The sequence below is a fragment of the Bufo gargarizans genome, chromosome 1 (genome assembly GCF_014858855.1).
Source record: "Bufo gargarizans isolate SCDJY-AF-19 chromosome 1, ASM1485885v1, whole genome shotgun sequence".
In the NCBI taxonomy this organism is placed as follows: Eukaryota; Metazoa; Chordata; class Amphibia; order Anura; family Bufonidae; genus Bufo; species Bufo gargarizans.
This window is the reverse complement of record NC_058080.1, coordinates 75441011-75455291: the sequence shown is the minus strand read 5'-3', so window position 1 is coordinate 75455291 and position 14281 is coordinate 75441011. Positions and strand designations below refer to the sequence as shown.

At 39.9% G+C, this 14281-nt stretch overlaps 1 protein-coding gene across 3 annotated transcripts in view; it reads left to right on the top strand.

Annotated features, from left to right (window-relative positions):
* Nucleotides 1-13657, top strand: part of RAB28 (RAB28, member RAS oncogene family) — a 152691-nt gene extending 139034 nt beyond the window's left edge. Inside the window, exons 7-8 of one of the 3 annotated variants that reach the window (XM_044296454.1) lie at nucleotides 2527-2625; nucleotides 11673-13657. In XM_044296454.1, the coding sequence (XP_044152389.1) occupies nucleotides 2527-2619 (93 nt within the window). In that variant the 3' untranslated portion in view covers nucleotides 2620-2625; nucleotides 11673-13657. Of the gene's footprint in view, nucleotides 1-526; nucleotides 1344-2526; nucleotides 2626-11672 lie in introns of those variants that run through there. The other 2 variants (XM_044296444.1, XM_044296465.1) reach the window with 2 other exon arrangements.
* The last annotated feature ends 624 nt before the right edge of the window (nucleotides 13658-14281 follow it).

The following is a 14281-nucleotide window of genomic DNA, read 5'->3' as shown; positions in this document are numbered from 1 at the left end:
CCAGTGTCATAGGTACAAAACTGCTGACAGATGCCCTTTAAGGCTTTGTTCACATCAAATTAGAGCCCTTTGTTTGGAGCATAGCCTGTTATGTGCTCAGTGTATCCTAAGGCTCCATTCAACAGAGGCCGAAAGAGTGTCCTTTTGGCCTCCACAGTTTCTGCAATTGGAACCTATTAGCAATGTATCTTTCTGTATGACTGCCTAGTATGATACAGTACGCTGCAACCTTTCTTCATCTTAGATCCTCCAGACATACCTCCAATGTAAGGATCTTAACGTGATGAGACACTGAAGCTGCTAGTCCTCATACACCCCAAAGAGCACTGTAATGTCTTCATTCATGGCTTAGAAGCCTCCACTCTCCTGGTCTATAATACTGAAATCTTTTCCTGATGTTTAGTTTGGCATGTGTCCGCCTTCTCGGGGTTGCTGTCTGTATAGATCTGGAAATGTTTTGATAGGAGTTGTACGGTTTATAAACTGTTAACCTTGGGTTTTGCATTTTTCCCTTCTCCACATGCAGATATCTTCTGACCATTTTAGATAATGGGGATCAGGTCCAGGGTGTTAATTGGCTGAAGAAATGTTTGCAGTAAATAAAGAAGTGTAAAACTGTTAACTGTGTGATAATTCTGTAGAGGTGCACCAGGGTATGTCAGCGTGTCAGATAACAGCTCTTCACACTGAAGGACTACAAATTGTCTATGCTTGTGAGCAGATAACCTGAGCCCCAGTAAATCACTGCCCTGTCTGCAGGCGAGATAAAGACAACCACCAGTGGAAAGATACAAACCATGCCTTTGTTTCATGTTGTACCCCTGGACACTGGAACAAGGCGTTTAACATCAGTAAACTGCTACTGATCCTTCTGTGGCCATCACTGGTGCCATGTCACACATGCATTGTGCTAACAGTCTGCCGCCAATTGTCCTTTAAAGCTAGTCTTCTAAAACATGGATGGTGCAATATAGATGATATAGTAGGGACGTACATACCTGAAACACGTACATCTTCTATAGGGACGTATATGATTAAAACGCATACATTTTCTATAGGGTCCTGAATGCCTAAAACACTTAATAAATGTGGTGCAGACCAAAGATTACAGCTTATAGACCCATTTTATATCTGCCAACGTTTTAGGCTACTTTCACATTTGCGTTTTTTCTATCAGTACTGAGATCCGTCATACCGGAGGGAAACGCTTCGGTTTTGTCCCCATTCATTGTCAATGAGGACAAAACTGAACTGTAGGGAACGGAGTGCAGCAAAATGTATTCCCTTACATTTTGTTCCCATGACGCACACAAAAGCGCTGCAAGCAGTGTTTCTGAGTGAGTCCTGAGACGCGGAGCAAGACTGATCCGTCATGACTCACAATGTAAGTCAATGGGGACGGATCTGTTTTCTCTGACTCGAGAGAAAACGCATCCGTCCCCCATTGACTTAAAATAGTTATAGAGATGGATCCGTCTTGGCTATTTTAGAGATACCACCGGATCCGTTCATAACCGATGCAGACAGTCGTATTATCCTGACGGAAGCGTTGCTGCTGATCCATGATGGAACCAGCAAAAAAGCAGACGTGAAAGTAGCCTAACTTAGTTTTTTTTTCCCTTCTCGCTGCGGCACCATGTGGAAGCTCTGTGCCGTATGAAGTAGCTTTAAAACACCTTTGAGACCAGCACTGAAAAATGTTCTTCTAGAACAGGTGTGCACAACCTTTTTCTGATTGGGGGCCACATTGTCAGCCTGAACCAATTCCAAGGGCCGAAAATAAACTTTAAAGGGGTATTACCAAATTCTGCATTTATGGCATATCGAACATACAGTATATACCATTAATGTCTAGTTACACTTCTAGTACTCCCATCTGATAGGACAATACATGAAAGATTCATGTGAGCAGCCACAAGGCATAGACATACATGTCTGTTACCAGATGGATGGGGACCGCATAGAATGGTATCTAGGGCCGCACGCAAGTTGTGCACCCCTGTTCTATAAGGATGGCGTCATTCTATAGATTTTATGCCTTTCCTGGATTTGATGCTATTCAAAGGACAATACTATGGAATTAAATGTAGACAATAGACGTTGCACTGTCTTATTACAATTCATTTATGCTATGACTTAAATCGGGGCTGCGATCGAAACTCGTAAGTGTTAGCAGACTCAATTTTTACGGATGATTTTAAATGAATGGAATAAAGAGTTTTAAGTTCTCTTAGAGTTGGAACATTTCTGTTTTGGTTATATAGGGTATATACATACCCCTCATACCCAAAGTAATCAGTGGACATGAATTCTATTCCACTAGGCCCAAAGGTGGGAAGGGCATTGTGATGTATGGTAGTGTTTCATGCTCTCGTGTCCTTCCGTAGCTCATATTTCTTACTTTCTTTGTGTTTCATTGTGTTTTATTATAACATTTGTTTTCTTCTTTTTCATCATTCTCTTCTTTCTTCCTTTGCATGACAATTCATTTTGCTTTCGCTTATAATTTTGACATCGGTTTGGCAGCGAATTGTAAAGGCAGAAATAGTGAACTATCCCGAGGACGATAAACAGCTGAACTCGGCACGCTCTCAGAGCAAAGTCTGCTCATTGCAGTAGATGGAGGTATTATATACAGCAGTGCACCTTTCTGTGTCTCAGGCAGTATGCGTCATTTCTTGTCATCTCATGTGCTTGCCATGTGGTCATTTAAGATCCAGCCAGCGTTACTCTATGGAGCTCCTCATGTATATGGACACAATTCAACATGATTTGCCGATTTTTCAATATGCAGCATGCTACATAGAAGACAAAGAAGTCTGATTAAAAAAAGCAGATGTTTTTTAAGGATCCTTATTTTACATCTTATTGCGTGCCAACATTTGTTTCTGCAATATAGGAAAAAGGATGGATGGCAACAGAGATGAAAAAACGGAGACACCATGGAGCTTAAAGGGACTGTGCAGCTTCTTTACTTTTTTATATTTCAGCCCCATCCTTCTGTACCTGTGGGAAAAAAATACCACCTCCTTGCTGCTCCTTGTCAGATCCCAGTGGGACACATCTCGTTGCCTGCAGTACTACACGTGACTCCATCCATGCAGAAATTTACAGGACGGGGACCGAAAGACTAGTGAAGGGAACTAGAACAAATCAGTCAGGGCCAGAGGTCAAGCAGTCTATAGTTGAAGTTTAAAACAGTAGCTGCACAACCCCTTTAAAGGCTAGGACCATCTTTGGAACCAAATTTATTTATTGTATCAAAATTGAAGCAACTTTGTCACACATTTACCATATTTTTCGCCCTATAAGACACACCTAGAGGAGAATAAGAAGAAAAATATTTTTCAGCAGACCTCCGATCAGACCCCTAATGTTATTCAGACCTTAGCTCAGAGCCCTAGATCAGACCCCCAATGTTAATCATACTCCAGCTCAGACCCCCAATCAGACTTCAGATCAGTTCTCCAAAAAGACCAGGGAGCGGTGAGTATAGCCAGCACCAAGTGTGCTGTATTCACTGCTCCCCAGTCTTACTGTACTAATGAGCGCTTCCATAATGGACGCGCTCATTAGTATTCACCTGATAAGATATTTTTTTGGGAGGGAAAAAAAGTTTCCTTCTGTTTCTCCCATATTAAAGCATGTTTGGTAAGTTAACCGGGAGTAATGGACAGATAGAAGGTATTATGACTGCAGCATCACATTGCACAGGGTTTGTTTGTTGTCTGTTAGCATGGAAACCCATAGAACATTTAAAGAGCTGAAGAATATTGATAGTCTGTTGCAGAATTATTTTCTCATTTTAAGAATAAAAAAGAATGGTTGAAGAGATGGCTATAACCTTTAACCCCTTCACGGCGGCCATATGGCTATATACGTACTATTTGCACCTACCCCGTGCAAATAGCACGTATATAAACATCATGGCAGCTCTTTAATCCAAGAGCTGCAAAGCTTCTGCCCCTGCACTGCTGCTGTCAGGGGCAGGGGCTGCGATTGCAGCGGCCCGATGGTTGCCATGGCAACCAAACACCTTGCAAAGGTATCCAGTGTTTTTATCTATCAGTGTAAAACTGATAGTCTTATACTTTGCAATGCAAGAGCCTTGCAAAGTATAGTACAGCCATCAGCCCCACTGGATCTTCAAGATCCAAGTGGGACTTGATAAAAAAAGTGTGAAAATAAAAAAAGGGAAAAAAAAATAAAAATGTTACTTAAAATAAATTGCCTTTTCCTATACCCGCTCATTTATAAGAGATTACAAAATGAAAAAAAAAAAAAAATAAACTACACATGTTAGGTATCACCGAGTCTGTAACGACCAGCTCTATAAATATATCACATGATCCACCCCGTCCGTTAAACACCATTAGAAAAAAAAAAAAAGCAATTTTTGTCACCTTACATCACAAAAAGTGCAACACCAAGCGATCAAAAAGACGTATGTCCTACAAAACGGTACCAATAAAAGTCACCTCATCCTGCAGAAAATGAGCCTCTACATAACAAAATCGCTCAAAAAATAAAAAAAATATGGCTCTTGAAACATGGAGACACTTAAAACATCATTGTTTTGGTTTCCAAAATGCTATTATTGTTTAAAACTTGAATAAATAAGAAAAAGTATGCATACTAGGTATTGCCACCTCCGTAACGATCTGCCCTATAAAAATATCACATGACCTAAACCCTCAGATGAACACTGTAAAAATAAATAAATAAAAACTGTTTCAAAACAACAAATTTTTGGGTCACCTTGCCCCATAAAGTGTAATAATTAATGATAAAATAATCATATGTACCCAAAAATGGCACCAATAAAAACGTCAACTTCTGAAAAAACGAGCCCCTGCACAAGACGATCAGCAGAAAAATAAAAAATAATAAGGCAAAATAGAGATAGAAAAACATAATTTTTTTTTTCAAAAAATGCTTTATTATGTAAAACTGAAACAAAGAAAGTAGACATATTTTGATATCATTGCGTCCGTAACTACCTGCTCTATAAAAATAGCACATGATCTACACTGTCAGATGAATGTTGTAAAAAATAAAAATAGTGCCAAAACAGCCATTTTTTGGTTACCTTGCCTCACAAAAAACGCAATATAGAGCAATTAAAAATCATATTTACCCCAAAATAGTACCAATAAAACTGGCACCTTATCCCCAAGTTTCAAAAATGGGGTCACTTTTTTCGGAAGTTCTACTGTAAGGGTGCATCGGGGGGCTTCAAATGGGACATGGCATCTAAAAACCAGTCCAGCAAAATCTGCCTTCCAAAAACCATATGGCGCTCCTTTACTTTTGCGCCCTGCTGTGTACCCTTATATCAGTTTACGACCACATGTGGGGTGTTTCTGGAAACCGCAGAATAAGGGTAATAAATATTGAGTTTTTGTGGGCTGTTAACCCTTGATGTGTTAAAGAAAAAACATTATTAAAATGGAAAATCTGCCAAAAAAGTGCAATTTTGACATTTCATCTCCATTTTCCTTTAATTCTTGTGGAACACATAAAGGGTTAACAAAGTTTGTAAAATCAGTTTTGAGTAACTTGAGGGGTGTAGTTTCTGCAATGGGGTCATTAATGGGGGGTTTCCACTATGTAAGCCCCACAAAGTGACTTAAGACCTGAAATGGTCCTTAAAATGTGGGTTTTGGAAATTTTTCTTAAAAATTTTAAGAATTGCTTCTGAAATTCTAAGCCTTCTTTTTTTTAAATTTTTTTTAAATATATCTTTATTTCAATTTCGTACAATAAATACATCCATAGAAAAACATTACCCCAACAATACGTAAAAAAATTATTAACAGATGATAATTTCTATTCATCTTTCATTTTTTTTTTCTTTCTGCCCATTCCCAACCACCTCCCAACTCCCACCCTCCCATTTCCCCCCACGTAGAGAGAGAGAGAGAGAGAGAGAGAGAGAGAGAGAGAAAAAAAAAAACAAAAAAAAAAACTAAAGTACCCAATTTTTCCAGACCTGGTCGAGATTTAATGACTTTTTGGTATAATTCTTTGTCCCACGTTCTTCTTTAATTAAATTGTCTATTGTTTTCCTCCAATGTCCCACCGTCGGTGGATCTGCCTTTATCCATTTCCTAAGTATAAGGATTCTAGCCTGAAATAATACTTTATTCAAAACCAATCGTATATTTTTGTTTAATTTCAAATGTTCAGTTGCCCCTAAAATACAAATTACTAAGCCTTCTAACATCCTAAAAAATTGACATTTACAAAATTATGCCAACGTAATGTAGACATATGGGGAATGTTAAGTAATACATATTTTATTTTAAAAGCAGAGAGTCAGGAAGGAATTCCCCCCCCCCCCCCCCCCCCCCCCCCCCCCTTAAGTAGGGAAAATTGGCTTCTACCTCACAGGTTTTTTTTTTTGCCTTCCTCTGGATCAACTTGCAGGATGACAGGCCGAACTGGATGGACAAATGTCTTTTTTCGGCCTTATATACTATGTTACTGTGTTACTAGAAAGTGAAATTTAGAAAATTGAGAATTTTTGAAAATTGTTGGTAAACTTGGGATTTTTTCATTAATAAAGTTGAAATATATTGACTTAAATTTATGACTATCATGAAGTACAATGTGTCACAAGAAAACATTCTCAGAATGGTTTGGATAAGTAAAAGCATTCCGAAGTTAATAGCACATAAAGTGACACATATCAGATTTGCAAAATTAGACGTAGTCACGAAGGTCAAAAATGGCTTGGTATTGAAACGGTTAAAGGGTGTCACCTCCATATGGCCATATACAGCGCTTACATGGCTCTGCAACACACCTATACAGGATTGTAACGGTACCTTTGTTCTTTTCTTTAGACTTGCACCAGCAGGAAAAACGAAGTTTAATTCATGTGCAAATGAGCCCAGGGGCGGCCTTCAGTGTGTAGGTGCCCAGGCAGCTCTGCCTTCTTTTCACTTTACTGAAACACAATTAGACTGGCTCACAGTATTTTTGCATTTATTACACTTAATAAAAATCACAATTATTTACTGTTGTAATTGTAAAATAATAAAATTAATAAAATTAATTGCCCACTAAATATAAAACATATCCTAGTAGTATATCAGAATAGCATAAATATATGGGTATCTTGGATGCGGAGCTCACGCATATACCCAACTAACAGGAGTACTCCAAAGGGATAATAGGACCACTTGATTATGCTGTGTGGTGTCGGTCAATAGCGCATTGAATCCATACTTTGACAATGTTCAGATGGTTATAAAATGACTTGCCAAATGTTCAACATACCAATCGGTAAGAAGATATCCACCCTGCGGTCCACGGAATGTTCTTATAATATCCGGGGGGTACTTTGTACTTATTCTCGTAGCGGTATCTGCTGACTACCTCCTGCCACGAGGTAGTATCACTGCTTCTCCTTCTCGGCGTCTCACGTGACCTGACCTGTAGATGGTTCACTTGGTCGGTGATGACATCCACCTGCGCCAGCGGAGTAGCGGGAGTTCGTGTAGCAGAGCTATACCGGTACGGGGTTCGACTCCCCTTCACAGGAACTGTTTAGATGGTAGTTGAATCAGTCCTCTTTAAAGATTAAGTCGCTGCCGTTGCCGCATGGATTTTTCTTGGGTGGTTCTAGATAATAAATAGCACGGATCCTTTTTTTGTGCTTAGACAGAAATAGCGCACCACTGGCTGGGTCCTGTTCACACTGATTTATCCTAGACGCGTTTCAGAACCGTAGTTCCTTCCTCAGTAGGCAAATGTGAAATGCTACCTGTGTACTGGCTGGACATGTCTTTATATCCCCTTTTTGGGTTTAATGAAATATCTGGTCTGGATTCTTAATTAGTTGGCTGCAGGGAATTTATCACTTGCAGCCTGATTTTGTCATGGATCCAGACAGAGGGTTTTTGACACACATGTGTCAAGCTTTGTGGGCAACATATATATACTATATAGTACCAAATATAAAAAGAACTATAGACATTATTTTTACATAAAAACCTTCTATATAGAAAAGGACAGTAAAAGGGACAATAAAATAAAATAGAATACAATTATCATAAAAATAAAAATAAAAAATAGAAATAAAAATAAAAATAAACTAAAGATAAATAAAAATAGAAATAAAAATACAAATAGACATATGAGATAGAAAAAAATAAAAATTGAAAATAAAAATAAAAATAAGACATGGATAAGCAATGATGGTATGGTATTGACAACTTTATAGCTGAATCCTGAGTTTGAAGGTCCTGGACTGATCTACGTTGGAGGGAGAGGGGGGGAGGAACGCAGGGAAAGTCGGCGTGTCGCCAACAACCCAACACCGACTAACCATGTGGTCCTACCACCCTCTCCTATAGGAAACCAAAAATTTCGATCTCTGAATTCAGTCCCTGTGGCATCAGGGACCCAAACTCAAAGATCTTCTTTGATTCTTGTCTGGACATTTTTGCCAAGAAGTCCCCTCCTCTCCAGTCTAATTTAACTGACTGGATGGCACAGTATCTCAATTTACTAGGATCTCCTGCATGATGTAATTTGAAATGTTTTGACAGGGGGTGTGTTTCTGATTGTTTTTTAATGTTATTAATATGTTCTGCGATCCTAGTTTTGAACACTCTTTTGGTCCGTCCTATATACTGTTTCGGGCATGGGCATTGTATAACATAAATAACTGCCTTACTATTGCACGATAGAATTTCTTTAATCTCCCGCATCCAAGATACCCATATATTTATGCTATTCTGATATACTACTAGGATATGTTTTATATTTAGTGGGCAATTAATTTTATTATTTTACAATTACAACAGTAAATAATTGTGATTTTTATTAAGTGTAATAAATGCAAAAATACTGTGAGCCAGTCTAATTGTGTTTCAGTATTTTTTGGTTTTCAGCTGGTATCTGAAAGACTGGGCTCCAGTAGGTTGCTGGTGAGCTCCTCTGAATTGTCTATTGTTATTTTTCTTCTTTTCACTTTACTTCTCCCCAGCCTCTGCCTTTGCCCGCCCTCCAAGTCTCTTGCCTCATCGATAGGTCCAGACTTGGAGGGCAGGCAAAGGCAGAGGCTGGGGAGGAGTAAAGTGAAAGAAGGCAGAGCAGCCTGGGCACCTACACATTGAAGGACACCCCTGGGCACTTGCGAGTGCTCATTTGCATATAAATTCAACTTGGTTTTTCCTGCTGGTGCAAATCTAAAGACAAAGACAAAGGTACCGTTACAATCCTGTATAGGTGTGCTGCAGAGCCATGTAAGCGCTGTATATGGCCATATGGAGGTGACAGACTCCCTTTAAAAACAAAATATGGTCACAATACCACAGTACTGCTAGAGATAGGGAATTATATCTAGACAATATATTGCGCACTGTCTCATTACAATTCATTCATGCTATGACTAAAATCGATGGATGATTTTAAACAAATGGAATAAAGAGTTAAGTTCTCTTGGAGTTGGACAATTTCTGTTTTGGATATATATATATATATATATATATATATATATACACTGAGCTGATCCTTGACTCCAGAGACATAAAGCTTGAGTGAGAATCCAGTTCCATCGTCTTTGCCTTACGATTGGAGCTTAGCTCTGTTGAACTGAATCGAGCTGAAATGCAATACCACATGCACCCGGAGCCACGTTTCTCCAATCCTGTAAATACTTTAGATGTTTGTGTTTTGCCCATTAATTTCAGCCGCATTATCGGCCTTTGAAGAGAAACTTGCAGACACATCAGTTATTCCCAGGGCCACAGAGACGAGAGCACAAGACATAGAAAAAGGCGCAGGTTAGGCTGCGGATTGCGCCTGCGCAGCAATGTAAATATAACGATTCAGAGTTCAGCTCGCTGCAATTAGAAGGTACACATGTATGATTGGCAGTAGCCGTATATCAGGAAGCGGAAAGGAGAATCTAGTAAATTTAGGTTACTAATGCTGGGACTTGCTCTGGCAGTGGGCATTTATTTTATCTTTTCTTAATATAACTTTTCGGTAGTTGCATTAGTATCATTTTTAATTGCGGCGTGTACTCCAAAAGTTAGATTTCTGGGTAACTTGCTTTTCTGCAAGCCCCATGCCTGCTGCTGCACAGTAAAGCCTCTTAAAGGGGTTGTCTCACTTCAGTAAGTGGCATTTATCATGTAGAGAAAGTGAATACAAGGCACTTACTAATGTATTGTGATTGTCCATATTGCCACCTTTACTGGCTGGATTAATTTTTCCATCACATTATAGACTGCTCATTTCCATGGTTACAGACCACCCTGCAATCCATCTGTGGTGGTCATGCTTGCACACTAGGAGTGTCAGCCTCTCTGGTGGCCGGGACCATGGGAGCGCACATACGGTAGGCTAGTGCTTTTTCCTATATTCTGCAAACACGACCATCACTGATGGATTGCAGAGTGGTCTGTAACCATGGAAACGAGCAGTGTATAATATGATGGAGAAATGAATCCTGCCAGCAAAGGAGGCAATATGGACAATCTCAATACATTAGTAAGTGCCTTGTATTAACTTTCTCTATGTGATAAATGCCACTTACTGAAGTGAGACAACCCCTTTAAGGACCATTGTAGTAAAGTGATAGACGCTCGTTAAGAGTGCATTTACGTATCCTCAGAATAGACCATCATTGTCTGAACGACGGGAATCTAATTCCCCCCCGACAATCAGCTGTTTGAAGGCGCTGTAGCCTCTTCATGGTTTACCTTGGTCCAGTTACCTGCACGCTGTCTGCCTAGCAGCGCTTTCTTCTATTCAAGTGAATGGGACAAGTCTGCAATATCCTGCACCGCTGCTAAGTGTACGGAGTGCAGAAAGACAGCCCAATGTAGATGATGAAGAGGCCTCTTCAAACTGTTGATCGGCATGGGTGCCAAGAGTTGGAGCCCGACCAATGTGATATTGATGGACTTTGCTGTGGATAAGCCATCATTAGGGCTCATGCACACAAACGTTTTCTGCATTCCGTATACGGGCCATATTTTGATTCCGTATACGGTCCATATACGGAACCATTCATTTCAATGGGTCCGCAAAAGATGCGGACAGCACTCTGTGTGCTGTCCGCATCCGTTGCTCCGTTCCGTGGCCCCACAAAAATTATGAGTCCTGTCCTATTCTTGTCCGTTTGGCGGACAAGAATTGGCATTTCTTTAATGGGCCTCCTGTTCCGTTCCGCAAATTGCGGAAGGCACACAGGCGGCATCCTTTTTTGCGGACCGCAAGAAACGTCACAGTCGTGTGCATGAGCCCTTATTCTGATCCATAAAAAAACCTTTAATTCCTCCATAAATGGGTTTTTAAAGTGTTTCTGTACTTTAAAAAACACTGAGTCATATGTATTGCTGGAAGAGGCAAGCCTAATAGATAGTCTATGGGCCTGTGTCCGTGTCCTCAGCAAGGAGAGAGAGTGTCTGTATGAGCACTTCTTTCTCCTCCTCCTAGCAGCCATGGGGGTCTCGGACTCGAACCTACAATATGAACTATCAAAACTATATTTTTAAACTACAAGTACACTTAAATTGGGTCTAGCATACATGATACATTATCCCAAGATGGCATTGATAAATGGTCTGGTGGGGGGGGGGGGGGGGGTTGCGGAGGTTTCGCCTTATATATCTTTTTATTTAAGCTGTTTCTTTTCTGTCTTATTACAGAGAGTAGTAAAGGCTGACATTGTGAACTACAGTCAAGAGCCCGTCACCAGAATGGTAAACCCTCCTCGAAGTTCCATGTGTGACATTCAGTGAGAGTACCATTGACTGAAGAAATGATTCCTACCATCGCACAGCCCAGTGGTTCTCCACGAACTTCACGACAATCTTGATGCAGTGCATTTAGAGGTCTCAAAAACCTACTACAATATTTTTGTTTTATGAACAGCAGGTTGGCCAGTGTCCAAGGCCTGGGGACCACACACTAGAAAGTCTAAATTAGATTGAGCGGACGCATGAAGACAACTCCAATCTAGAGAGACCTGGAAAGTGTGCAGGTATCCAAAGCGTTGACTGACAGATACAATATGCATATAGTGAAATATTTAAAGAGCAACACTCATTGATTTATGAGGTCAATGTGAGAATAAAATAAAAAAATATGTTACGGGCGCTGTTTTTCATTCTGAATTCCACTCCTTTCCCAGTTGACTAGAGATTTTTTCATTATTTTGATCCTAAGGTGGGTTGTTTGCTCTTAAGCTTGTTCTCGCCCCCTGCCGAATAATCTAGGAGTGGGGCAGATAACTCACTCTGCTCCTGGAGCCCCTTCTATAGTGGTGTAGGCCCTCTTGGGTGCCACCATTTTTTTGCTCCACATATAGGGTTATTCTGTAAGATAATGACTCAATAAAGGACCATCTGATGGAGTACGCCACATTTTTCCATATACAGTACATTTATTTCAGTAGAGTCCTTTACACCTCTGTGGGCGCTGTATATTGGCAGCCTATTACTGTGCTGTAATATGGCATATGTAGTAGGCTTTAAAAGCACATGCAGTCCCTGTAACTACCTCCTCTAGAAGTGATCACCACCAATTTCTGTGCCCCTGTATGAAATTGGAACTTATACAGAGGTACTGCTGAGCGCCATAGATCTGTGGGTGCCCTATTATGTCTCCTTGCAACTCTTCTATTGATCCTTGACCCAGGGAGACTCTTCATGATATATACATTGTTCTATAATGATATACTGCAAACTGAATGTAAGAAATTTATCGGGAAAGTAGGTGATGGATTTCTCCAGGTATGGCCCATTTCTAAACCACTGATAAAATATGTAATGTGCTTCTGTCCTGAATGTACACCATGTATTTCTATTCATTCTTGGAAAACATTATTCCTCAAAGATTTTCATTTTACCCCGGAAATTAAAAAATGTAAGGAAGCAAATAAATAAAACAAGAATTAGATTTTTTTAGTATTAGGTGCTTGAAAAGCTCTGTGTTATCTGATAATTTTGTTTTTCTACAGTATATCCAATTTTGTGTATTCTCATTTAATTTAATCCTTAAAGGGGTTGTCCAGCTTTATATAGCTGCTTTTAAAATTTGGCAGTACCGCACTGTCACAAAACAAAATAATACATTCGCCTGCTCCCCACCGATCTGCACTATTCCTGGTCCCCGGCCTTTAAATTTCCAGACGGGGACACTTGCGCCGCTGAAGCCAATGACTAGCCTCAGCCATGAGGTGTTGTCGAGCTACACCTGACCCAGCAGTGACATGCTGCTTGGGGCCATCTGGAAGTTCACAGGCCAGGGACCAGAAGAAGCGCTAATCAGGCTCTCAGCACTGGAGCAGGTGAGTGTAATTTTTTTTGTTTTATTACAGCGCAGTAATGGCCAAATTTAAAAAGCGTTATAAAGGTGAACAACCCCTTTAAAGGGATTTTTTCAGAATTTTATGCAACATTCCAAAATAATTGTACAACTGTCTTATTATTGCAGCTATGTATGCATTCCAGGTTGGATTGGTGAGAGAGATATATATATATATTTATATATATACCAGAAAAAGAATTCGGCGGCACCAGTCTGCTGGCTCAGGTGCTGTGTCCAAAGGAATGAGCTTCAACCTTCTTATATATATGTAGAAAACGGGACAGCACTCCAAGACTTGAAAAGGATTTGCAACGTTTCAGCTCACAACTGAGCCTTTCTCAAGCAAAGAAACACAAGCCTGTGCGTGTCTTATACAGCATTCTCAAAAATCAGGTAACCAATGAATTTTGCAGATCAAAAACATGTGACTATTCATCATGTAAAACTAATTAACCTCATTAGGTCATGTGAACAATTACATATGCAAAGTATCCTACTACTGAATACATGGAGCTGTGTCCATTAGTATTACATCCAAACTTTTAACATTTGAATAGTGCATATGTGCATGAATGAAGTGCATAAAAGTACAAAAGAGATAAATCATATGTTAATGTTTAAAATCATACACCACGGAGACTGAGGAAAACAATGAAAGTTTGACCATGTCTGACAAAATCGCATGTCCATGTGAATACTGGCCAAGAACAGCACTGTTAACTAATACTGCCAATACCACAAAATGTCAAAGACAGACCTCTGCCTCCACTATGCGCTCGCAACTCAGCTCCATTACATCATCAGCAACCAGATTTCATAATGTTACTGTGTAGGGGCTATTGCACGCGCATAATGTGGCATTATTTCAAGGAATCGTCTCAGTTTGGAACCAGGCACTTATCACTGTGTCAACCTCACTGTCTGGGCCAATCGGAAAGGGATCCAA